General features: G+C 43.4%; 8 protein-coding genes across 8 annotated transcripts; 4 read left to right on the forward strand and 4 right to left on the reverse strand.

Annotated features, from left to right (window-relative positions):
- Positions 1-62: 62 nt before the first annotated feature.
- EAF02_010952 (uncharacterized protein) lies at positions 63-1,684 on the forward strand (the record flags this gene model as incomplete). The annotated part of the gene is made up of 4 exons (XM_038907000.1): positions 63-132; positions 195-293; positions 353-759; positions 812-1,684. The coding sequence occupies 4 exons, from the start codon at positions 63-65 to the stop codon at positions 1,682-1,684; spliced, it is 1,449 nt and encodes a 482-aa protein (XP_038753290.1).
- A 1,214-nt stretch (positions 1,685-2,898) lies between these two features.
- Positions 2,899-7,022, forward strand: EAF02_010953 (uncharacterized protein; the record flags this gene model as incomplete). The annotated part of the gene is made up of 7 exons (XM_038907001.1): positions 2,899-3,414; positions 3,522-4,051; positions 4,101-4,741; positions 4,805-4,890; positions 4,955-5,540; positions 5,594-6,592; positions 6,880-7,022. 7 exons carry the CDS (start codon positions 2,899-2,901, stop codon positions 7,020-7,022), a joined length of 3,501 nt encoding a protein of 1,166 aa, XP_038753291.1.
- A 487-nt stretch (positions 7,023-7,509) lies between these two features.
- EAF02_010954 (uncharacterized protein) lies at positions 7,510-12,748 on the reverse strand (the record flags this gene model as incomplete). Its single annotated transcript, XM_038907002.1, has 2 exons — positions 12,156-12,748; positions 7,510-12,106 (listed from the first exon to the last, which is right to left on the reverse strand). The coding sequence occupies exons 1-2, from the start codon at positions 12,407-12,409 to the stop codon at positions 7,510-7,512; spliced, it is 4,851 nt and encodes a 1,616-aa protein (XP_038753292.1). The 5' UTR covers positions 12,410-12,748.
- A 2,939-nt stretch (positions 12,749-15,687) lies between these two features.
- Positions 15,688-16,080, forward strand: EAF02_010955 (uncharacterized protein; the record flags this gene model as incomplete). Its single annotated transcript, XM_038907003.1, has 1 exon — positions 15,688-16,080. One exon carries the CDS (start codon positions 15,688-15,690, stop codon positions 16,078-16,080), a length of 393 nt encoding a protein of 130 aa, XP_038753293.1.
- Positions 16,081-16,593: 513 nt separating this feature from the next.
- On the reverse strand, positions 16,594-17,931 carry EAF02_010956 (uncharacterized protein; the record flags this gene model as incomplete). Its single annotated transcript, XM_038907004.1, has 1 exon — positions 16,594-17,931. The coding sequence occupies one exon, from the start codon at positions 17,929-17,931 to the stop codon at positions 16,594-16,596; it is 1,338 nt and encodes a 445-aa protein (XP_038753294.1).
- Positions 17,932-19,386: 1,455 nt separating this feature from the next.
- EAF02_010957 (uncharacterized protein) lies at positions 19,387-21,069 on the forward strand (the record flags this gene model as incomplete). The annotated part of the gene is made up of 1 exon (XM_038907005.1): positions 19,387-21,069. One exon carries the CDS (start codon positions 19,387-19,389, stop codon positions 21,067-21,069), a length of 1,683 nt encoding a protein of 560 aa, XP_038753295.1.
- A 165-nt stretch (positions 21,070-21,234) lies between these two features.
- EAF02_010958 (uncharacterized protein) lies at positions 21,235-23,406 on the reverse strand (the record flags this gene model as incomplete). Its single annotated transcript, XM_038907006.1, has 5 exons — positions 21,235-21,542; positions 21,599-21,873; positions 21,928-23,124; positions 23,177-23,231; positions 23,298-23,406. 5 exons carry the CDS (start codon positions 23,404-23,406, stop codon positions 21,235-21,237), a joined length of 1,944 nt encoding a protein of 647 aa, XP_038753296.1.
- Positions 23,407-24,518: 1,112 nt separating this feature from the next.
- On the reverse strand, positions 24,519-25,850 carry EAF02_010959 (uncharacterized protein; the record flags this gene model as incomplete). The annotated part of the gene is made up of 1 exon (XM_038907007.1): positions 24,519-25,850. The coding sequence occupies one exon, from the start codon at positions 25,848-25,850 to the stop codon at positions 24,519-24,521; it is 1,332 nt and encodes a 443-aa protein (XP_038753297.1).
- Positions 25,851-26,306: the final 456 nt, after the last annotated feature.

The following is a 26,306-nucleotide window of genomic DNA, read 5'->3' on the forward strand; positions in this document are numbered from 1 at the left end:
ATCATTAATTCTCTTTTCAAAGATACTTCTCATTTCACTACCTCTCTAATTCAATCAATACAATGGTTGGGAAAAAGAAGCGCGGTCATCCCGATATCGAGGAGTTGCTGGCTCGCCCTTGGTGTTATTATTGTAAGTATCGCCACCATTCCCATCATCGCACAATCGCGATGCTAACAATTCTCCCATCATAGGCGAACGAGATTTCGACGATTTGAAAATTCTCATTTCCCATCAAAAAGCCAAGCATTTCAAATGCGAACGATGTGGTCGACGATTGAACACTGCTGGAGGTATGTCATCTCTGGTCCGAACTTACACCATTTAATTCAAGCTAACCAGCAATCTGCAGGACTCTCCGTTCATATGAATCAAGTGCATAAAGAAACTTTGGCAAGTGTCGACAACTCTCTTCCAAATAGACAGGGTCTCGAGGTCGAAATCTTTGGTATGGAAGGTATTCCTGAAGATGTGGTTCAAGCACATAATCAACGCATAATTGCAGGTTTCTATCAAGCGGAGCAAGATCGTCGTGCTGCTACAGGAAATCCTGCTCCAGGAACTGCCAATGCTGGCGGTGGTCAATCAAAAAAGCCAAAGGTGGAATCCCCAGCAGATTTAAAGAAAAGGTTAGCAGAGCACAAAGCGCGGAAAGCTGAACAAGCAGCAAATGGCGGTAGTGGTGGAACTACACCATTAGATGCTGGCATTTCTAGTGCCGCAAGTCCTTTGGCAGCCACACAAAGTCCCGGTGCATTCGTAAGTTATCTGAAGTCCTTCCAACAAGCTCAATACTAACTGCCATGAACAGAACAACTCTCCTTTCCCTACTCCCCAAAATTCTTATGGTGCTACACAAGGTGCGGGTTATGGATCATTTTCTCAAGAACCATACAGTCAACCTGCGGCAGCTTACCAACAGCCATATAACCAACAGCCGCCTTTCTCCGGACCTCCCGGACCAGCTTATCAACCTCAATACTCCCCTCCGCAATATCCACCTAATGCGTTTCAACCACCACCATATGGTGCTGGCTCCCCCCCTCCGGGGTCGTTTAACGGATATCAACCACCACCTTCTCACACTCCACCTACACATGGTGGCCTTCCTAATCGACCCCCAAGTCTACCACCAGCGCCTGGTCTTCCCCAAAGACCATCATTTGGTGCACCGCCAATTCCGCCATACCAGATGCAACAAATGCATCAAAAGGGCGGTTGGAATGGCAATGGATGGAATGGACAAGATCAAAATTCAGCTACGTCATCAGCTTATCCTCATCCTCCAGGTCTTGGGGAACATTCGACTAACGCATCTACTGTTGATGACCTTGTTTCAGGTGCGGCTAGAGATGCCGATGATGATATTGACAAAATTATCAGAATGGCAGAGGCAGGTATTAAGCCTCCGAATAGGAACTCTGTCGATCTATCAAAAACCGAAACTCCAGAAGCCGTTGCTGCTCCTGAAAGTGTCGCTCAACCAGGACCACAACCAGAAGCAAAGACCGAGGTCGCCGAGAAGAAGTCCAAGAAAGATAAGCCGATGAAAATGATATACTCAGATAATGAAGTGAGTCCGGAGGAGAAAATGGCCAAGATGCCCAGGTACGCATTTGTCCCAGATGGAAAGATTGAAACATCCCTTGAGGAATCTGTTGCTGCTGTTACTGTCAACAATTGATTATTGGAATGATTTCTCGAGATTATATCACAGAACTCGTTTCGAATTACTTTCAAAGCACGCATTTGAAAACTTCGATAAACCTCTTGGTACCTCGGATATTTCGATACAGCACGGTTGTATTCAATAGAATTATGGGGAGGAGTCGTGCTGAAAACAGCTAAGTCTTTCGGGAATATGTTTGACTTAATATGTCCTCTAAAAAATTCGCCTTCTGATTTTAGTGTCTACGTTTGGGATTTAAGGAGCGTTCATGCATGATATTGGTAAGTTTCATTGATGAGGGAGGTTTAGCATTACATTTTAGAAAAGGAAAATTACGGACGAGATACTCTTGGGGAATGTCGAAAGGGAAAGAAAGAGGAGGCTTGCTTGTAAGTACTTCAAGGTTGGCGATCTCCACATCACACACTTTCCATAATTCTGAACAAACTTTTTTTCGTATTCATTGCCGCTTCGTATATTTCGTGATTAATTATACTTTTTTTTTTTTTTTTTTTGCAAATAATTGGAATATTAGCCGTCGTAACTCCGCCATAGTTGGCGAAGGTCATCTTGAGCTGGATGGTTCATGCATTGTTATACCTGAGAAGTTTATAATCTAGACTATTCAATCTTCTACAATAGTTGCCTTCTTAGGTTACGCACAAGCTTTTACCCGCAATTTCTCCCACTGTTGCAACTATATGTGATTTGTCCTATTACTCTATTCAGGCTAAATAGAAAAGTGACATGTTCAACCCCGCAAAATCGTTATGCCGATCTCTACACCACTCTTTTTGAAAGGACCTACACTACTATGTTCCACGGATAAGTTTAGAACTTGGCTTGGCCTGACTACAAGAAGACACTACGCTGCCAGGCACAACAAAAACGCATACAAGGAATTTGCATTTATCCTATGCTTGTCCTTAGATGATTGGTCCGATTAGCACGAGCTTCTCTATCCAACATCTGCATATGCAAAGGTTTTATCCTCTGATCCGCCTCTTACCGTAAGTTGCAGAAAGTTTACTTCAGGCGATATAGCTGCTATATGGGGCCCCGGATTTTCTTATGGAGAATATTGCTATAGTATTTAAGTACCGCTTGATTCCCGATTCCAATGCTCTAAATTCACACAATTCTTTTGGGCTTGATCTCTTGTATTTGCTTGCATGCCTTTCTTGGAGAATTCGATGCGGTGACCAACAATTCAATTATTGGCATTCAAAATGACGTCTTCCAGTCTCTGTAGACTGCCTCTTTTTCTCACCTCGTTGACATTTCTCTTGCCATTAATCGCTGCATTAGGCCAAGATCCAACAATCACAACGACAAAACCGACAAATGGCACATCTTCTCACTTGCAGATAGCAGGTAAAGGACTCAATGCACAAATATTAGTAAGTAAAGAGGAATGGTGGGGTGTGTTGAGGGTAGCGGAGGATTTGGCTGGTGATTTAGGAAAGGTTGTGGGAGAGAATTTGACGTTGGCTTATTGGGATGGAAATGCTGGACCAAATGTTTCTACAGGAAGTTCTGGATTTGGTGGTAGTGGTCCAGGTGGTGATGGAAATGGAAATGATCACCCACCACCTGAAAGGAATAATGGGAATGGAGAAGGAGGAGTGGTTGGTGATATCGCTAACCCGGGTGGTGATTTGGGACATAACGCAACGATTGGTAGTAGCGGCGGCGGTGCAATCCAGGTGCTTTATACTTATAGAGCACCTACTAATGATGTTAATGTAAGTTTGTTTCCTCTGTCGATAAATCTCTAGACCTAGAGATAGACAAGCATCATGTCATTCCACATCCAATCAGTTTACAGATAATAATCCTTACACCAACATAGTATACCGTTGGTCCAGAACAAAACTTCACTGGTCCTACTCTACACCCATCTGATCCTTCATCTACTGTCCTTATTGTAGGGACGCTCACACAATCGCCACTGATTACCCAGCTTATATCATCCGGTCTTCTAGACCCTAATCCTATCAAAGGAAAATGGGAAGCCTTTATGTCCGTCATAATTCAAAATCCTCTCCCTGGTGTCCAGGAAGCAATGGTGATCGTGGGAAGCGATCTCAGGGGTACCATATACGGACTCTATGATATCAGTGAACAAGCAGGTGTCAGTCCTTGGTGGTGGTGGGCGGATGTTCCGGTAAGAATCCAAGATGGGGTTTGGGCTTTAGATCCAAATGCGACACATCAGCATGGACCGGGACAAGGACTACAAGGAGGATCTGGAGAAATGAGTCCAGCACCTAAACCTCCGAGTAGAGGGATGCAAATTTTGAAGATTCAGGATACACCGAGTGTGAGATACAGAGGATTCTTTTTGAATGATGAACAGCCTGCATTGACGAATTGGATCAAGTAAGATTTAGTATTAAGGCCAAAAAGACATGACTGCTAACAATTACAGTGCGAATTATCCAAAAGGAAAATATGGTGCTGGATTTAATCATTACTTCCACTCCCAAGTTTTTGAACTCCTACTAAGATTAAGAGCGAATTACTTCTGGCCCGCTCAATGGGATAGTATGTTCAATGTAGATGATTACGCTAATCAACCATTGGCGGATGCTTATGGAATTGTGATGGGTACAAGTCATACAGAACCAATGTCGCGTGCCACAAAAGAATGGTCTACTTTCGGCAAAGAATATGGCGGAAATGGACAATGGGAATACGACACCAATAACGCATCGGTCGCGCCTTTCTTCAAATACGGTGCTGAGCGTGCTGCTCCCTATGTCGCGAATACTCTTTTCACGATGGCCATGCGTGGATCCGGTGATACTGCTTTATCTTTGACTCAAGCGCAGGCTATTTCGGTACTAGGGGATATAGTGACGAAACAAAGGGAGATATTTGGGGAAGTGTATGAGGGGAGGAATGTAACTGAGATTCCACAAATGTGGTGTTTGTATAGTGAGGTTCAGGGGTATTATGAAGCGGGGATGACAGTTCCAGATGATATCACTTTGCTATGGGCGGATGATAATTTTGGGAATGTAAGGAGGTTACCATTGACTAACGAGACGAATAGAAGTGGTGGTTCTGGTTAGTATATTCTTGGTTTTGTTTGGGGGATAGCGATCAAATTACTGACATTTAATGAAATAGGTGTCTACTATCATGTGGATTATGTTGGATCTCCTCGGGATTACAAGTGGATTAATACTATTCAACTTGAGAAGACTGTTGAACAGGTTAGTAATGTCCCAATTCTCTTTGTCATGGTCGTAGAAATCTGACTAAATATACCAACAACAGATGCAACTTGCATCCGCTCGTCAAGCAAATCGCATCTGGATGCTCAATGTGGGTGATTTGAAACCCCTCGAGATCCCCATAAACCACTTCATGGACCTTGCCTACAATACACCTCAATGGGGTTACGATTCCGTCCCCACATGGCTCAACTTATGGGCAACTCGAGAGTTTGGCCCTGAGTACGCTTCCAATATTTCAAGTATTATGGACACATATGGTATGTTGGCTGCGAGACGAAAGTACGAAAACATCGATATGACAGTTTACTCGGTAATTAACTACAACGAAGCTGACGCGATTCTTGCACAATGGGATGAATTAGCCCAAGAAGCTCAAGCTGTTTATGATAAATTGGGAGATGATTGGAAACCAGCTTATTATGAGATGATTTTACAGCCAGTACTAGGAGGACAGGTTGTCAATCAGATACACATTGGCGCTGGTAAAAATGCACATTATACGCAGCAGAAGAGGAATGCTGCCAATGAGGTATTCCAAGAGGTATTGGAGGCTTTTAAGATGGATCATAATTTGACGCAGAGATATCATAATTTGCTTGATGGAAAGTGGAATCATTTTCTTGATCGTAAGTCTCTTTTCTTCTCAATTCATCATAGTAGCATACTTACAATTACATAGAAACCCATCTTGGATACGATTATTGGCAACAACCAATGCGTAATGCTCTCCCTCCAATGTCCTATGTCCAAGCTCTCGAAACTTCAGTCGCAGGAAACATCGGCGTCGGAATCGAAGGATCAAATGCCACAGTATCAGGAGACGACAATTATCACACGCTATCCTCAGAAGTATTGACTTTACCTCCCATGGACCCGTACGGACCACAAACTCGTTACATCGATATCTTTGCTCGCGGAATCCTCGGTTGCAGCTGGACCATCAACGCCTCTCAACCATATGTTCATCTCTCCCCAACTTCCGGTACAACCGGCGGCTCAAACGGCACCGACACCCGCGTCTACGTCTCCATCGACTGGGCATCCGCGCCTCCAGCCCCGAACAGCACCATCGCAACCCTCCTCATAACCTCCTCCTGCGAATCCGGACAATGGGGAAACTACGGCCCTCCCTCTGTCCTCCTCCCCGTAAACAACACTCTCACCCCCTCAAATTTCACCACCGGCTTCGTCGAATCCGACCGCCACATCGCCATCGAAGCAGACCACACCTCCTCCTCCACCTCCGTAAACGGCGTCTCCTACATCACCCTCCCAGGTCTCGGGCGCACCTCCTCCGGCGTAACGCTCTCCCCCGTCTTAGCTCCCACCCAAAACACCACGCACGGCCCCGTCCTCCTCTACAACCTGTACACCTTCACCCCCGTCCCCCTCGCAAACATAACCCTCTTCATCTCCCCCTCCCTCAACCAAAACGGCCGAGAGAGAACCCTCAAATACGCCATCGCCCTCGACGACGAAACACCCCAGATCATCCAATTCGTGCCCTCGAGCGTGTCGACGGCGATTTTCCCCGTCGGCTGGGCGGGCGCGGTGGTGGATAATGTCTGGGGACAGAGTAGTGGGAATACGACGACGACGAGACATACTGCGTTGAAGGTTGCGGGGGCGCATACGCTGAAGATTTGGGCGATTGAACCGGGTGTTGTTTTTCAGAAGGGTGAGTGATTTTTCTTTTCCCGTTTTTCACGTTTTTCTCTTTTCCCTCTTTCCCTCTTTCCCTCTTTCCCTCTTTCCCTCTTTCCCTCTTTCCCTCTTTCCCTCTTTCCCTCTTTCCCTCTTTCCCTCTTTCCCTCTTTCCCTCTTTCCCTCTTTCCCTCTTTCCCTCTTTCCCTCTTTCCCTCTTTCCCTCTTTCCCTCTTTCCCCACCACCTAAACACTCCTCCCAACACACCAAACCAAACCACACCACACCACAACAACGCACTAACTCCCCTCCCCCAACAGTAATCATCGACCTCGGCGGCATACGCCAAAGCTACCTCGGACCGCCCGAAAGTTTCAGAATCGAAGGCGGCGAAGCCATTGGGAAAGCGAAGACAAATTTCGCAGGGGTGGATGTTCGAAAGTGGGCGAAGGGTGTTGTTTGAGTTTAAGTTTAAGGAGGGAAGTGAGGATGGAAAATGAGGGTAAGAGCACTTGGTTTTGAAGCGCAGAGAAGACTTTTGTATACTGTTGTCGTTCGTTTTCGGGGATCGGTGAAGTAAAATTTGTAGAAGAATTGTTGTTTGAATCGTCTGACAGACCGCCCGTCCCTTGTTTTGAATTTGGATGTGCATGCAAAATGACAATTATAAAGGTGGCTAATGTTGATAGATATCCTGCTTACACTGGAATGAAACACCATCTGATTAATCTGAGCTGAACGAATGCAAATCATTTAGTAGTTAATCATTAATCAATATCTCTATATACAAAACTGGTGAACTCTGTTCCATACAATCATATCCCGTAAATTATGGTATCATATGCTGTTGGTATCATATGCTGTATGTATCGTCTAGCCCATTCCCCGTCTTCTCTCAATGAAAGGCAGCAGCCATAATATCATCGGTGGACCCTCTCTCTCGTCCTCCATCACTCCTTCTTCCTCCTCCTTATTAATCCCCCCAGAGTCTTCTTCTCCTTTGGCGCAGCATAATTCTCCTCCTCCACATTATGTTTCTCAACAATTGTTAAGAAAACCTGATCCAATGTTGTTGGACTAACTGAATAGTACTCCAATCCAAGTTCTTCCCTCTGATCTTCTAATTTCATAATTAATGATCCTATCCCCGAGTCTCTTAACTTTGGTTCATCGATACTAGTTCCAGTACTGTAGATCTCGTCTTCGTCTAATACGCCATCCATTTTCATCCCAGATTGCTTTGAAGAATAGCTAGACACCGGAACTGAGAATCGCATTTGACCATGGAAAGTTTTATCTTCAATGACTGCATTTCGGAAGTTATCGTTGATCCAAGCTTTCAAAGTCGAAATCTCATCATCGGTGGTATGTGGTGCACTTTTGAGAACTAAATGAACATAATAAGAACCACCGAATTTACTTCTCAACCGATCTGAAGTACCCATTGCCAACATTCTTTTAGCCATGATACCTGCACGGTCAGCTAATGCATCAGCTTCTTCCATACTGTGAGTTGTGAGTAAGAGTGAACGGCCTGGAACGACTGAAGCAAGGGTTTTCCACATGACTCTCTTTGCAGCAGCATCCATACCGGAGGATGGCTCGTCGAGGAGTAGCACTGTTGGATTACCAATCAAAGCGATTCCGAGTGATAACTTTCGTTTGTTTCCACCGGAAAGTTTGGCTGCCATACGAGAAGCAAATGCTTGCAGACCAACAGCGGTTAAGACAGCTTGAACATTATATTCGACGTCTGGAACACCTCTTACGCGTGCATAAAAGGCAAGATGCTCTAAAACGGTCATTTGATCCATAGCATCAAATTGAGGACAAACTCCCAGATGAGCTCTTGCATCAGCACGATGTCTATTGATTTCAATGTTTTCCACGAAAACATTTCCTCCATTTTTGCTTGGTTGGATATCACCACGGATCAATGATATAGTAGTGGACTTTCCTGCACCGTTTGGTCCAAGGAGTGCGAAAACTTCGCCACGCTTTATTCCAAACGTTATATTCTCAACTGCATTTACAGATCCAAAACTCTTGGTTAGATGAAGAATTCGAAGACCGTCATTTGATGAGTTGACTCGTACGAGTTCATCAGCAATCTCTTCATCCGCAGGAATTTCATTATCAGTTACCGCGTTGGGTGACTTGCGATGCCTTCGGAACCAAGCAACTACAGAGCCACTATCATACCAGATCAGAATTGCGAAGAGTGCAATTATCTGAAGGATCAAATATAAGATCGGTCCACCATATTGCAGGATTCCTCCGGGATTAGGAGCCAATTCTTCGCCAGAGCAAGTGGTAGAAAACAGATTCAATGCGATGAACATTGCTCGGATAAGACTTCCCATTGGTGTGAAAACACTGATGACGAAATGAACAACGAGAAGCGTTGAATCTATCTTGTTGATTGGAGCATAGGTCAAAGTACACAAGTATCCAATTAGATAGATTAGGAACATGACCGCTTGCCCAGCGGCTGCAAATGCAAATGCTGAAAGTTGCGTGCTGGCAAAAAGTGACACCACGTATGATAACAAGATCGATGCCAGACCGAACAGAACGAATATGATAAATAAATAGCCGACATGATACCAAACCGAAGATGCAGCTGCAAAGATTATGACACTCAAAGCACTCGAGATGAGAACGAGTATGAGATCAAAAGCAACGTACGAAAGCCATAATGGTAATGACCGAACACCATTGGAATACTGAAGACTTCGAATATTCCTGGTTCTTTCGACAGTAGGATACAATGAGAAGAATCCTGGATAAGCGGACATTGCAAGACCAAAATAGACAACAAGTTGTAATGATTTACCGGTTGAGGGTGCCCATGGAATATCAAATTCAGAATATTGTGTGGCAATAGATATGTTAGTGAGCATAATGTCCATGACATTTTGACCCCATACAGCATTAAATATCTGACCGTTGCCTTTATACGCGAGTGTGGTTTGTGAACCACCGTTATCAAGGAAGAATCCTGATGGAGTGACATTGGCGAAATTTTGATCAATGTAGCTGTTGAATTGAGTCAACGTGTCAACTCGATGAGTGTGACTTTGGATTTCATCTGGCGTAGGAAACAATCCAAACAATAAGGGTTCAAACAAAGAAGTAAGTACTTCTGTCGAAAACCTTGAGGACGGCCCGATAACAACATCATACTCCTCAACACTGAAGAGATTTTCCGAATCAGATGTAGAAACTCTGTCGGTTGGAGTACAACCGGCACCATTGTACCCTTTCAGGAAAAGAGTTACGAGACCAGCTGCAATAATCGGTACAAGGAGAGCTGCAATATAAGGCAGGTAATTTCGTCGAAGAACAGTCAGTCTTTTTCTGAATAGAACCCAGGCTTGCCGGAAGAACCCAATATTTTGACCGGTATGTAGCTCCAACGCTTGACGCTCGTGAGTACCAATCATTGCGAGTTTGGTGACAGTATCCTTTTCTTTTCCAGATTGCTCATTGTCAGATGATAAGTTTTGGATGAGTAGACTTTCGTCGCTTTCGGCACGAATCTCGTCGGCTAATTGTAAAAATACATCTTCAATCGTTGGTCCGGATAATTGATAATCTGTGATGTCATCTTCCTCGAGACGCTTAATGATCTGAGCGGCTTGCTTGGAGGTTGGTGCTACATAAGTCGTTTGGCCGAACGACATGTGCTGCTTTATGCCCTCAACCTGAGGAGGCTCTTTGTGTTCGTGACCAGTGGGAAGATTGATGCGATAACCGCCACCTAACTTCTCCTTCAATTCCACAGAAGAACCTTCCGCTCGAAGTGTGCCTTTTGACAATATTGCGATCCGGTCGGCGAGAAGATCCGCCTCATCAAGGAAATGTGTCGTCAAAATAATAGTTCGTGAACCTCTTTCGGCCAGAAGAATATCCCAGATCTTTCTTCTACTTAAAGGATCCAACCCACTACTTACTTCGTCCACACAACATACCGAACTTCCACCAGTAAACATCATTCCTAATTGAAGTTTACGCTTTTGACCACCAGATAGAGTTTTCGATTTTGCGCCGATCTTTCGGTCCAAGTCTATCGCTTTGATCAACTCTTTGAGAGCTGCTTTGCTGTCCCGAGGTCCTGTGGATTTGAGGCTATTGAAGATACGAATATGCTCCTCTACTGTAAGTTCATTCCATAGCACATTCTTCTGTGGAGCAATACCTAATCCTCCTGTACCATCAACTGTGATACTTCCACTAGTAACGGTGTTCAATCCTGCGATTGCATCCAAGGTGGTACTCTTCCCAGATCCGTTGGCACCTAGAAGGACAAGGATTTGACCCTTACTTGCGGACAAACTCAAATCATTGACAGCGACGACAGTAGCTGTGGGGATCTTGGTAAATCCAGCTGTCTTCATTCGAAACCAATTGGGTCGGTAATGTTTTGTGAAGTTCTCCAATCGAACGGTTTCCAATGTGTTAGACCCAAGTGATTGTGCATGCTTTTCAGAGCCTTGGCCAACAACTGAACGACCCTTGGAAGTTGTTCCGAAAAGGGAACGTTCGACTAAAGCCCCAAGGATCGGATAAACAAAAATTTGAATGATTAAGAAAACCCATAGCGCAATTCCGGGCAGTGACCATGGATTGTTTGGCGCAGCTTGTACAAGGTTGGTGCCAATATTTTGCCTTTCAAATCGAGCCATGAAAACAAGGAAAAACACATAATTACATGGAGCGAAAAGTAAACTCAAGATTGCCACAGTACCCGAGTTTGTCTTGTCTATGACTTGAGTTACGACACCAAGTAGGAGTGTGACAATTGCAAGAGTAATTCCACTAAGCTGAGCTTTCTTGAAAAAGGCAGCACCAAGGATAGAGAATGATGTTAAGGATAAGCCGGCCAGAACATGAAATATGATCACAATGGCCATGGAGGTTTGGGCAAAGACTCCTACTCCCAAAACGACACCCATGACGATCCATCCTGGTATGTAGATGATATCAAAGGCTAGATGATATGAAAGTATCCTGGCTACTTGAGGTTCCCATCTTCGTAGATTCGGCATCATAGCTTCTAGAAGTTGTGACATTCCAAGCTCCCGCTCAGAAGCAATGAACCCAGTCAAATGATATGTAACGCCAACCATGCCAATCAAGAAAGCGACTCCAAGAATATTGATGATGGCAGTTTGGTAATTCGTCCGAATTGCAGTTTCGCGTTGCTTTTGAGTCTGGCTAGTATACGGATATTCGTTGACGGTAGTGGGCAACGCATTCTGATCGATTGTTGTATTTCTCGAAGCGATTGCATAATCAACAGCACGCTGCAGTGGCAAAAGGAAGAGTTCGGCATCGTTTTTGTTTGCTGTAACATCAATCTTCGTGCCGAATGCGCCATCTGCTCGCATGGTATAGTTCCATATTCCCCCTGTTCCTTCCGAAGGCGAAGAATTGAAAACAATGGCACCGTAACAAGATGTTGCCCCCCTTAGAGTACTTTTGCAGATATCCAGTAGTTCAGCCTCCGTCGTCAAACGTTTCACCTTTGCCCCAGCACTTAGCCTGCGAAGTTAAATCAGCAATAACAGCATCAACATCTCCCCTATTAGACCCATTGTTAACAAATGCCAAAGTATTCGTCCACCTGTCCGCGGCTCGGATCCCTTCTTCTAATGATCGAATGGGCTGGCTAGAGCCAATCCCGTAAGTTGAAGGTGGTATGAATAAATTCCTGGCATAACTAAGAAATACGATCAAGGCCACTGGTAGGATAAAGGTGCGTATGGATGTGCTAAAGGCATGTCGTTTGACCGTAATAAGGAGATTCTTGCCAGTCAAAGTTCTGACTTGGCGGAGTAATCCCATGATAGCGACTAGGGCCTTTTCGTTGAGGAATTAGATGGATATACTCGAGCGCATGCCTGACTGTGTGTGGCGATCGTCGAAGGGGTATATTGAACTTAAACTGTGTTATACTAAGGGTAATGGTCGGAGAAGTCGACTTTATATCATCACTGACAAAAGAATGTAGGCGTCCTTGTACTGTGTGATCAATCGTTGTGTCAAGGCCAAGGGGTCCAAGAGGCCAAGCAAGAATGAGAGAAGGCTGTGTTGAAGGAGATGCAGGCAAATATCACGGCTAAAGGTAGACACGATGACGATTAGATATTGATGAATGAGGATTTGGTAGATGAAGTTGAATTCTGGTATAGAATGTTAAAACACAAAAAGGATTACAAAATCGTTATATACAGAAGAGATAGATTGAAACACGAAAGGTAGAAGAGTATAGAGAAGAGAGATTAGACAGATAGACAGATAGAATAGACCAGGTAGGCCGTGTCAATATATGAAGACCCGAAACCGATTACGAAACAGGATCTCCATCGAGAATTCGCATGGCGATGTTTAAAGCTCCAGTCATATAATTGTCAAATATGAAAGGAGAGTAAAGGACGGAGAACATGCGGAAAAATCCAAACAAAAAAACACGGGGTACTGATAGTGACGAGAGTGATAAAAATGTAGGAACTTCGTAAATATTGCCCGATACCTGCATGCTTGGAAAGTTAAAACTACTCAAGTAGAAATTGGGAGAAGAAAAAAGAAATATAATTTACTCGTATTATTGTCCAATCAAATAATGTTATCAATCTTGATCATTCTAACCGAGATCGATATGGATCGATATCGGTATCTCGGCAAACTGGCTCGGTGTTCGGAGTATCATCAACACCGTCCGCCACAGCACCTCACCTGGGCAACCTTGGAATCCCCGGCCATCCATGTAGGTAACCTCCAGCCACAGAAGCACTTCAGACTAATTATCAGCCACTTCCAAGGTTACTAGAGCTGCCCAGGTTGACCTCGTTTCTAGATCCTTCACAAAACACCGTCGTTTCTCAGCAACAACTTCATATAATATTTATACTGAAGATGTCAGTTTCAAATATTCTCTCTAAGCTTTTGTTACTCTTACTCCATTTCCTGAAATAGCATAGACTTTATCACAATGGTCTCTACCTCACACCATACGATATCATGACCAGTAGTACTGGTAATCATCAATCCTTTTGCCTCGTCTTTCCGATTTACTCGTTCAACTTTCTTTGCTATCGTTTCTACTCTCTTTTCGAGGCGTCTGTCTATCTAAGAACCCTCCATACGATTCACGTGTACTTTTCTCGTGCTTCCGCTGTTGACCCTTCAATGGCACAGTCAAGCTTATATTCCTTTCCTTTATCCAGCGGTTCGGGGTCACATCAAAGTGTGCTTGAGTCTCATCCATTACATCATCTTGCTCTCCACGAAAGATACAGATAATCCAAGAGTCGGCCCCATTGATCGCCAAATGGGTATGGATCTCCTTTATTTGCCATATCTTAAAGTCCGGAATGTCTGTTACTGTTGAAGCATCTGGCGGATTTGCCTGATCGTTATTGAATCCCGTGTTGATCAGTTCATCAAACCATGATTGAAAATTCAAATTCTTTACCGTTCGTGTGTTTGACACAGCTGTTGAGAAGACAAAATCCCCTGCTTTCTCGGTAATTTATCAAATCTTCGCGGATTATTCATCACATGGAAGCCCTTATAATCCGTACGAAACCAAACTTCTTGGTGCTAAGAGTTTGTGTTGTCTTGTTTTCATTACGATGGTTGACACGAAGAATATGGAATATGGTGCATTGCAGATTCAAGTGTTCAATCTTCAAGCGTTATATACGGCAGACTTATTTTATGTTCGATGAAATGCACTCTAGACTATATTCTTTGCGGTATAAGGTCTCATTGCTATCATATTCAGATGTCATCAAGGGACTTCCCATCATTTTCCTATGTAGGAAGAGTGAAGTCGTAAAGTCTTCGCTTTCATGTGTCCCTACCGATTAGTTTGGAGAGCATTCAAATTTCTTCCTACAATTGGTTTTGAGTTGCACCCCTAAAGCCATCACCAATCAATGATTATAATTTAACTATCCTCTCATGCCCAATCAATTTGCAGTGAAACTCCTTTGTTATATTCTCCACTGTGAAGATGTTGACCAAGCTCTGAAAATACCCGACCTCAGCGTTCTGAATTGTTAGAAACTAAGTGATGACTGTCACTTTCTCCGTAAATTGTCTGTAAATTCTTGTTCCAAAAATGATTGAGAGGTATAAATCCGCATTTGGTCAATTATCGGGTTTCGACTCATTTGCTCGAAATGTCGATAATTGAATACCCGTCGGTGACTTTGTTCTCTGCCCACATTGCAGTATTCATTTAGTACGAAGTCATATTTTATGAATCTGACTTCCGGAATGACTACTATCTAGGAATCGATGGCTAAGAAACCTGTCACTGACTGTTCAAGTCTTATATGACTCCAACACCTACCCCTCATCACTTTTCGAATCATCATTTCAACATACCAGTCACCAAATAATCACATTGTCCGCTCAAATCATACCATTCAATGAATATTCTGTTTTATTCAACACATTTTCCCTTCTGAATGACTCTCATCTTGGAATTTACTCACCATTATGATGTATGAGAAGCCTCATTGGTCAGTGGCAGATATTTGTATGAGTCCAAAATATACTTTTCAGTATTCTGAATCATGAGAAGTGAGGTTTAAGTCACAAATCCATCAAATGACTCCATTTTCTCCTCAAGTTGTAATATTCATAGAATGCACAGCATTATTTGGTATCTATAATCTTGAAATGACTACCAAATGGTAATTCATTCTGAACATTGATGCCTTGAGAGCCTCATTATTTGTGCTCAAATAGATCGAATTTCCTTCTTTGGTTTTCTCTTTTTCTTTCCTCTTCATCAACCAACAACATCTCAATCACGAATCCCAAAACATACCTTCAACCAACAAAAATACATTTCTCCCACTTCAAACACAGATTTTCTCGCAAGAATATCCTGCTTCTATCAACTTCTTCATACTCTCTATCCACCTGCATTATCTGCGCACCTTCATCCACATCTACACAAATAAAATCATCTTCACACATATCCGCACGTATCACACACAGTCTCCGTCTCAATCAAAGGTAAGCATCGTCAATACCTCACACATAGTTTGATAGCAATCTTGAGATCCTAACGAAGCAAGTACTTAGTTCGAAAAAGATCGAAAAACATGGATGATTTTACAAAAGAAACATTTCCCACTGGAAATCCAGCCCAATGGTGGTACCAGATTTCTGTTGATCAAGACGGCAAAAGTTACTGGGTCACCGTCAACGGTTTTTGCGGCCTCGATAGGCAAATCACCACCAAGGAACAGGAAGATCAAAGAGACTGGCAAAGAACAGCAAAGGAAGAGACAATGAATGAACTTACCAAGGGATTTCAAAATCAATTGCCAACTATCCATGACAAGGTTGAGATCAACGATGGCGTCGGACCTGAGAGATCCAAGAACTGGGCGATTTGGTCTAGTAATATCTGGAGACAAATAGCAGAGGATCGAAGAGCTAGAGGTGTCTCACGTCCCCAGGCCACCGTTACCAACTCTTCCAATGGCCATTAAACGACTCGTACCTTGCATATTATCTCACGTTAACAACATAATATCTCCTTAATATGTGCACATGCGCAATTCACACTCGTTAAATTTCACATCTTTGGATTTTTGAAAAGGCAGTGGAGGATTAATGCCGGAACTGAAGTTTCACAGACGGAAAGAATGGATAGGGAATAATGGAATAGGCGATTGGCGACCGTTACACTCATTGTACTTACATAGGCATCTCGATAGCTTCGCGTGTCCTAGCTCATAATATTACGATTTTGCCATACTTGCATTTTTATACCTTGTACTTGTGTAATACCTATAATCCAACGACTTACGTCTATTGTTACGTTGAATCCGCACCGCTTCAAGTATATAGATCATAATTTTACTGCCTTGTTGATTCTCTAACGCTAAATGTATGGGTACTCCGAGTCAAGAAAACAAAATGAATAATTGTCCATTCATACCAAACTTAACGCTAAGCAGTATCACATTTCTTTTCGCAACTCCTAATCAATATCCGCATAATCAAGGCCACAAACAAGCTGCGTATTCAGGATGCGCACCTGGCTTCCCAAACACCGTACTTAACTCATCACTTAACAACTCCGGCCCGTCCAAGTAGTCTTTCTCATTCTTCAAAAATTGATGTCTCTGCAACGCAATATTCCACGTAAAACTCGAATGGTCTATTCCGACGAACTTGGAGCTTTTCGTCAAGACGAGAAAATCGACTATCGCCTGTTGATCCCATGATAACTTGCTCAATAGTTCCCTGTCCTTAGCATCGAGTAGCATCCATTTAGTAGTGACATGGTATGCAGCTGCGTCTCGCGAGAACTGTGCGGTCTCGGTTTCGTTGCCTGATGCTACATAAACTAGAGTGAGGTTTGTAGAGGCCAATTTCTTCAGGTATTGTATCGACTGGAATTCATAACGCTGATAAAACCAATCCTCAGCCGGCCAGGATTTTGTAGTATCTATCTCTGTCCTGAGATGTGCACCAAAAAAAGTATCAGGGAGAAACGGCTGTGAAAGATCTCCAGACACGTTATATGTGGATAACATATTCTGCAAAACAGTGGTAGCAAGAATCCTCAAATTTTTGCGGAACTTCAATATCCCACCAAAAGAAAGTGCAAATTCCTCCCCGTCAGAATATATCGGATATTGCAAATACGATCTCCCAAGCTCAACCGTTACCGGCATATTCATTGTCTGATTCGTCGCGAACTGATAATATCCATCCAACCATCCCTCAAATAATTCTCTCCAATTTTCCGGAAGTTCTAAGCCTGTTTTCGGAATTGGAGAAGAGAATAAACTTTCTGGCAATAGTGTGATAGGACCTCTTCCCTCGTTTGAATTTGGAACATCATCTATGTATGGATATATGACCATTTGCGGACAAGAATACCTGAGCGATTCGACAAAATGAAAATAGTCAAACATGTAAGCTATACTAACTCTTTCACCGGTTCGAATCTGTGAGATATCATCCGGATTTCGGAGAATAATTCGAGGGATCACTAGACCGGCGCCCGCAGATATTGCATACCGTACACAGTTCAGTATCGAGTTTCGTATGTCCCCAACTCCGTCGATGGAATTATCGCATGTGAATATAACTTTGGCTGGATTCCATTCTGTCTTTTCGCATAAAGCTCGAAGGGCTGCGGAATCGAGGCGAAGGAAATTGAAAACATCTTCCGTTGCTTTGGAAGAACGAAGCTTTGGAATTTTCTCCCGGATGCTATGGACTGGGGAATCATAAGAACTGACAAAGAAGATATAGAAGCAAATTGAGAAGATAAGAAGAATGGTTAGATAGGGATACCTATTGATGCATCTTGCAGCTCCTCGCATGATTGCAACGTCTTTTGAAACACTTGATGAATAAAGATGGATTAAGAGGAAGGGGAGGGATTCACAACCACTTGATTGTTTTGGAATACCATATCGTCACTTCCAATTCCCTACTTCAATTGGTTTCTTGATGAGTGCCGTTCCTTCCCCGAGCAGAAAAAGAAGCTTGTTCCTTCATTCCTGACAGAGGCTTCCGCATGGAAAATATATCGTAGAATCTTCGTTCCAAGCTTGCCAGATTGACCATTGTGTAGTTCGGAAACTCGCACTTCGAGTAAAGTGATCCGAAGTATCAATGTCCAGCGGGTCAATAAAACTATGATCAAAGATACTTATATTTCAACCTTTCATAATGATATAAATCTGTATTCAAATGTAGAAAACATCAAGTGTATGATGGACTCAAATCCCCATAAACATGTTTAGTCAGTGGTAATTCGAACTTTTCGGGTGTCATGACTTTTTCGCTTTTTCGTGCCGCTGACGCCACGCCATCAAATCAAATTTGATTATTCTCCAATCGCGAAGAAAGAATCCTGAGCAAGTCAAATCTCCGGACAGCCGAGCGGTAAACCCCACGTCCAGGTGGGAAATTCCCGGTCATCAACTTCCAGGGGCTCAAACTTAGGGATATTTCCAAGAACATTCATAACGTCTAGCTAGTCCAAGCTCTCCACGTGTCGTGTCATCTCAAGAGAATCCACTTGCGTGCTGCAAATCATTCTTCTTTGAACCTCAATGCTGACTGGCACTTTGTACCGGAACGGTGCGATGCCGACTATTACCAAATTCAATGCAAGGATTCGCCAGAATATTGCTCCTCTTCCAAAGCATTGATCAATTACATACCGGATGAATGAAATACTTTCAATACAAATTCATCAAGAAGTCAATAATAACACGCTATATATGCATCAATCGCGTGACCCATGGACAGAAGACTCGGTTAGAATATATCCCTCGACAACTATGGGGTAAGGAGGGATGTTCCCGGTGCAGTCTCAAACCCTTTGAGGTCTAGCAGCATGATGTCTATCATCCGAAAAGCCATTTACCCACATGTAAACCCCTTCGGCAGCTACTGTTAGCTTCTGGAGCTAGCTTGGGGGAGAAGGCCAAGAACACTTCTGGGACTTTTGGTGGGGGTGAAGTTTCACGGCAGTTACGGACTTTATCTTTCCCTAAAATATATGGGGATGCCAAACTGTGGAACCGCTGTCAGTGGTGCGTGTAATACTCGCTTGATCTGGAGATGTAAGAATACATGGATGATATGGGTTATTGATAAATATATGCAGTGAGGGAAAAGTCCGTCTGGGGTCATGATATCTGCTGATGCCCAGGGTGCGTCATGTTTGTAGTATATAAATACTTCAATTTACTGCACTACCTATCACATTGTTCTTATCATCAACGGCCAGTTCACTCATTGCTACAAACATTACCTCATAAACAATGGCGATACCAAATGACCCACCATCATCCACAAAAATTCTCTGCCTTGATGCTCCCGACGTTCCTCCTCCTTCAAAAGTTGCCCTGCCCACAACAACCCACACTCCCGCCACTCATGACAGCCGAAATCCTCAGAATCTCACCTCCAGATGGCCCACCGCAATTGACCTCGCAGGCTCCAACCTCCCCTGCCGTCTCGAAGGTGAAGTCGCCAATCTCGTAGTCCTTGGGTCTATCCCCTCAGAGATAAATGGAACATTTTATCGTGTCATGTGCGACCCTTTCGTTCCACCCCACCCACAAAATGTACCTATCGATGGCGACGGCAATATTTCCGCCTTTCGTTTCCACAACGGGATCGTCGATATGAAAATGCGGTATATCGAGACCGAACGGTACAAACTCGAACGACAGGCTAACAAAGCTTTATTTGGATTATATCGAAATCCATATACACATCATCCGTGTGTACGAGCTGCGGTAGATAGTACAGCAAACACGAATTTAGTCATGTGGGCTGACAAGTTGTTGGCGTTGAAGGAAGTGGGGTTGCCATATGAAGTTGATGGCGATACGTTGGAGACTTTGGGATACGATCCTTTTGCCTCTGAGGGAGTGAAGTCGAAGACTTTTACGGCCCATCCGAAGGTTGATCCATTTACGAATGAACTTGTTGTATTTGGGTACGAGGCAAAGGGGTTGGCCACGCTGGATGTAGTTACATATACGCTCGATGCGCAAGGGAAAAAGGTGGAAGAATTATGGGTAAAGAGTCCGTGGTGTGCATTTATTCATGATTGTGCCATTACGGAGAATTGGTTAATACTGGTATGTTGGTGCTTCGAAGCGGACATTGAGAGAATGAAGAAAGGGGGCCAGCATTGGGCATGGGATTATGAAAAACCTGCTACGTTCATTGTGGTCCCGAGGAGAAAGTCGACACCATTGCCGGATGGATGGGAGGAAGGAGAATGGAGATATTATGAGTGGAACAACTGTATGCCAGTTCATACAGCTGGAGCCTGGGAAGGAAAGGATGGGAAATTATACATGGAAAGTTCGAGAGTGCACGATAATGCCTTTCCATTCTTTCCACCCGATGATGGACGAATGCCGAATCCGGATACGAAAGGTGATTTCGCACGTTGGGAATTTGATTTGAGTCAACCGAGTGGCACCAAGATACAGGATCCATTGGTAGTTTTGGATATCCCATGTGAATTTCCGAGAATTGACGAGAGATTCATGACGAAGGAATATGAATGGGTGTTCTTAGATGTTTTCATTCCAGAACAAAGTGATGCAAAGAGTAATATATACCAGGGACTAAATGGTCTTGCGATGCACAACAACAAGACGAGCGAAACGAAATTTTTCTATGCAGGAGAAGACTCGCATGTCCAAGAACCGATTTTCATTCCCCGATCGAAAGATTCCAAGGAAGGGGATGGATGGGTGATGGCAATGGTGGAAAGGAGGATTGCCAATCGTTGTGATCTGATTGTGATTGATACAAGAGATTTTGAAAAGGCAATCGCTATTGTTGAATTGCCATTTCATATAAAAGCTCAAGTACATGGCAATTGGGTCGAAGCCACTGAAACTAGAGGAACGAAAAGTCTGGTTCGAGAGATGTCCAAAATCGAGATTAGTGGGAAGGGCGCATTAGAGCCTATGGCTTAAGCCTCTTAGTTCCTTCATACATTGCTCTCCAGTCGAGGCAATCTTGTAAGGAGAGCTCTCTGCAGGCTATCGATGTGAATTCGTATAGTTTCCATTATAGCGTGAAGAAACTCCTAGCGCTATATGATATGTTTGCCAGGGCTTCGTAACGTATGAAGATCAGAATCAAGAGATGGCGACCCCTTGAAATTTGTCCATTAAGGCATTGATTTCTGTCATCGAATCGCTAGCCATCTCGGCCTTGCCACAGAGGTTTTTTTGGCCCATGTTTCCCTCCATTTTAAGTATTAACTTAGTAAGCTGCCAGAATTCCAGAGAGTTCTTAAAGAACCCATATCTCGTGAAATCTGGTCCGACTTGTTTTAAATGGTTATCCCAAAGAATCTTCCATCTATCGAGAGCTCGAGAGATACGAGCGGAGTTATAGATCCAGAAAGACGTCACTTTTAGATTGAAGATTGTTGTATTTAATGCTTCTATAGTTAGCAAAGGTATCATATGGGCAGGTAGTCTTGGATATTTTGTTTACCGTTGAGGAACGTGAACAAATTGAGGGTTGTAAGTCCGTAATGATGAATTGGATTCCATTCATCTCCCATTAGCCACTCCAAAGAGGTTGCCAGAGCGGCTCGAGGTTCCTCATTTGTTCCTAACAAATACCCTTCGCAAACGAGGGCATCTGTAGCGGCAAATGCTTCTTCCGAGGATGGCATATCACCGACCATCTCGGCAATCGTTAACCGGGGTGGATACTTGTTGAAAAAAGTATAATGACAATCTACAAGATATATCCAACTCATAACCCTAATTTATATTTAGCATCTCGAATAAAAGATGGTAGAGACAAGCTGAGCTGACCTAACTCTTGCTTCTGCTTCAATGTAACCATGCCAATCAAAAGGGAAAACACCCGTAGCGTACATGTTTCTTGTTGAGTTATATCCCAGTGCCCTCGCACCATTGACAATATCACAATATCGCCTGTTACGCATTCTCTTCCTTGCGAGTTGCCCATTTTGCCAATTTCGCAGTACTGATACAAGAAATGCTGCTTGGATGATTTGGAGACTAGTCGATTTCTCAGTGTACTGTTCCGAACAAAGTATTTCTTTCATTTCTTCATTCTCGAAAACGAATTCCTCGCATAAAGCACCGCACTCCTTTGCTAAGCCAGCCGTATCTCGAGGTGCAGAATACGCTGCGCCAATGAGGAAGACGGCAAATAACAATGGAAGCGAGACTGTCTCGATGTTATAAGTAGGTTGGTGTATAATTGGACAATTAGGATACCCATGATCAAAAAATAATCGAGTGAAATTTATCAAATTAGGAACAGTGAACAAAACGGTTTTTATTTCTTCGGAGAATGGCGGCAAGTCTCCATCACGCTCGGATAATCTTTGATGGGTGACAGTAAGTTTCGATATAAGTTCCTGGAGCCGGCCTTCCAATTGAGACGAGCTTCGTAGGGTCGAGTTGATTGGAAGAGTACTGAGTTCACCATCCCAGATAAAATCATCTAGTATTGGCAGTGCATTGCTTTGCATGAGGTCTTCCAATTCACCGGGAAAAGCAAGTAGTGAGGAATTTGACATAAGGGATGAAGACATCGCGGTAGAAACGGTTGGAGTCGATATACTGCCAGCCGTTGGGGTGCCGAAAAAATCTAAGAGCGACTCTCTTCCAGGCTTTGTGTAATGGAGAAGAAAATCAAACTGCATCCTAGGATCTTGAGATGGTATACCAGAAGCTGTCGCATTGTTGCTGGCCTGATCAAAATGGGTTGGTGCGGTACCATGCAATGGTTGTCTTGAAGACCCTAGATCTTGTATAGCTTGCAAAGGCTGCGGGCCATCCTTGCTTCCCGTCGAACGATAATAAGTGCAGGGTGTGTTATTCAATTGACAACTCCCACATGGGCGTCCTTGATTACAAGCTCGTTTCGATCGTGCACAAGAGTCACATGATTGTTTTTGCTTTCCTCTTGGCCTTGGCTGAGGCATTGGCCTCCCACCCCTGATCGGGCATGATTTTGAATGTCTTCTAGCAGCATCTCTAAGATCTTATTAGTAGGAATGATTTTGGCTCTTTCAATTGTTCAACTCACGATCTGAAAAAGTGTTGATCACAAAAGTGGCACCCGTAAAGTCGCTGCCCAGCGTCTATTTGAGTTGCAATGTTAATATATCCCGCGTCGCGGAAGATAGCAGTGGTGGGGATTGACTTACGCACAGCTTCATGACGTCGTAGATGTCCGATTGTGGAGTAAGTAGATAAACATATTTGACATTGATAACTCGGAAACGATGTACCTGTCGAGGGCGAGGATCTCTTCATCTTAGGTCACGGTGATTGAAGTTGGAAGTTGATTCTGGTTGAAATCATCAAAGCCATTCATTCAAACGACGTTGGCCATTACAATGGTGTGAATTTGTCATTACTGGTTGGAAAAGGTGGAAGTTATTAGAGGCACGCTTCATGAAAACTTACAACCGAGAATTTACGCTTCTACTATACCTAGATGAGGTTAGATGAAGGACCCGAGAACCAGACTGGGAATGATAGCCGGGACCGAATACTGAATAGTGGTAAAATAGAGTTTTTTTCTATGGATTATCCGGATCATCTAGTAACAGATTAAACCTATTTTATCTAAGCGGTGAGATTAAATTGCGGGGGTAGATTGGACAAGTTCTCAAAAGCTTTTCTATTACTTCTAGACTTTTTGGAGTGTATTTAAGAAACGATGGGATGTGTGGATTCATCGTCATTCCTAAGGATTAGTGATCCAAGCAAAAGTAAGTTGGTATAACCTCATGCGTTAGCTGCCCCTATTCCCCTTTCTAAGAATAATAAGGTTTGTTGACCACGAACACTTTCCGCACGTGATCCTGATATCACATCTGATCTTCAATTTCAAACTAAATAATAGAAATCTATTCGAATACGTCTTGATATCATTGAAATACAAGATTTTTCCAATATAATGTATGATTGGTCTCCTCAAAATGATTGGGGTCGTCCACTTTTTAGGTCATTCGTATATGATTTGTAAAACTTACAAGTACATCCCTTGTATCGGGCCTCGTTGCATGACTTAGGGCAGACTGCCACCGTGCCACGCTATTCTATGTAGATCGCGGAATTGTGCTAGCCTTCTAGGTATATTTGTGGATACATGCAAATGCACTTCGCCTACAAGCATGCATTTAGAAACAGCATTTATCTCATCTGAATTTGTTCTTCAGCCATTTAAGAACGGCAAGGTATCAATATTATCTCAGATTTCTTTAACCGTATCTAACCATGCCGTCAATCCTTTGAATTGTCCTGCAGGAGAACGATCTCTTCAACAAATGACAGCCCCCGAGGTAAAAAAGGACGCACGCTACCTCGCTACATGTTGCCCGATGCAGTCTCTCAATAATCCACAATCATTGGAGAAGAGACTAGAACAAACCGGAAAGCTGTTTCGCCTCTACCAAACTCCCCTCAAGATCATATGTCCAAACCCATTCATACAACAAATCGATCTCGTCAGCTATCCTTTTCACATCATCTCCATAATCAACATGCGTAAACGAGATCAGTTCTCCGGCTTTCTTACTAAATTCAACTAGCTTTTGCGACCTTGGTCTTCTCACCGTATCATAAGCTTCGAGTGCCTTTTGAATATCATCTTTATTCTTGACATCCTGAAAAAGACGACTCAAGACATAAGCATCTTCAAATGCCATACCAGAGCCAGCCCCTAAGTGGGGTGTACTTGCATGAGCAGCGTCTCCCATAAGGCAAATCCTTCCGCGAAAATATTTCTGAGAATGTGGAAGATGGAAGAGCCCCCACTTATCTCCAACACAGTATTTCGAGACCAATTCAACCAACTTCTCATCATAGCCTTTCAAATCGGACGCCATCTCTTCTTTGGTAGCAGGCACCAACCAGTTGTTCTGATCCCATTCGACATTTTTCGTTGTCTTCAATGCAACGATGTTGATCAAGTTCCCATGCTCAACTGGGTAACTAATCATATATCTATCATATCCAAGGTATGATTGGCCATTTAGTGCTAAGATATCTCCCATCGCTTCCCGGGCAACATCTCTGGGAACCATAGCTCGATACGCGTAGGCGTTTGAAAACTCCGGTTCAATTGATTGGTTTCTCATGACAAACTTCCTTGTGACACTTTTGATTCCATCACAGCCAATCACTACATCAGCGAGAACTGTTTCACCATCTTCGAATGTCAACTTCAACCCTTCGTTGTCTTCATCCGGGTCTTCAACGCTCACTAGACTTTTCTTGAATTTCGCCATTCCGTCTGGAATCAATGCTGCCATTTCGTCCAAGAACCTAGCCCTATGCACACAACTTCTCCTTCTAATCTCCTCTCTTATCAGCATTTTCGAAATATCTCCCAGAGGTTTTCCTTCCTCTCCCACATGCTGAATCAAGTCCATATTCTTGCCATCACCATTTTTACTATTCGTTCCATACCGGAAAGTCAACCATGCATTATCGTGATCGCGAGTTTCGTTAAACGTTGCACATTTCCTATAACCTCTAAGGATATCAGGAGAGATCAGATTTAGGGCATTCACTGCGTTAGGACCAGATGCAATTCCTGCCCCTATTTCTGCAAACTTAGGAGCTGATTCGTAAATTGTGATATTGAGGGCATCACGATAAGGAAGGAGTCCAATACTGAGAGCAAGTCCACCAAGACCTCCGCCGATAATAGCAACATTTAGCTTCGGATTGATGGTTTCTGCCCCCATTTTTGAGACCAGAGAACCGATTGAAACTAGTTAAGGGGTTTTGATGAGAGTCTTGAGTTTTTTTGAACTGACAATACCTAGTGAAAGTGTCTCGCAACGGGTTTCCAGCAACAATATTCGATATGATACTTGAAAGCTTGATATGGTGAGGGGCGCATTCTCAATTCATTGTGACAGTGGTAGCCGCCCTTCCTAGAGTAAGCACGATGTGATATGTTCCAAATCTGGTCAACCCTCCGCGTAAGCCAATCACAATCAGATCCTTCCAACGAGAAAATTGATCAGGCACTTGATATATGTTTGCTGTGACATATTCATCCAACCCACGATATTTGAAATTGATAGTGAGATGTGGTATCTTGACAAAAAAAATACATGAAAAGGGGACCGGTCACGTGTCGATAAGCATTTACGCGCCTTCCACAGCAGCAGCTTATCGAGAAAATCGCGATTCCC

This window comes from Botrytis sinoallii, assembly GCF_014898435.1.
Source record: "Botrytis sinoallii strain Bc 23 chromosome Unknown BSIN_028, whole genome shotgun sequence".
Lineage (NCBI taxonomy): Eukaryota > Fungi > Ascomycota > Leotiomycetes > Helotiales > Sclerotiniaceae > Botrytis > Botrytis sinoallii.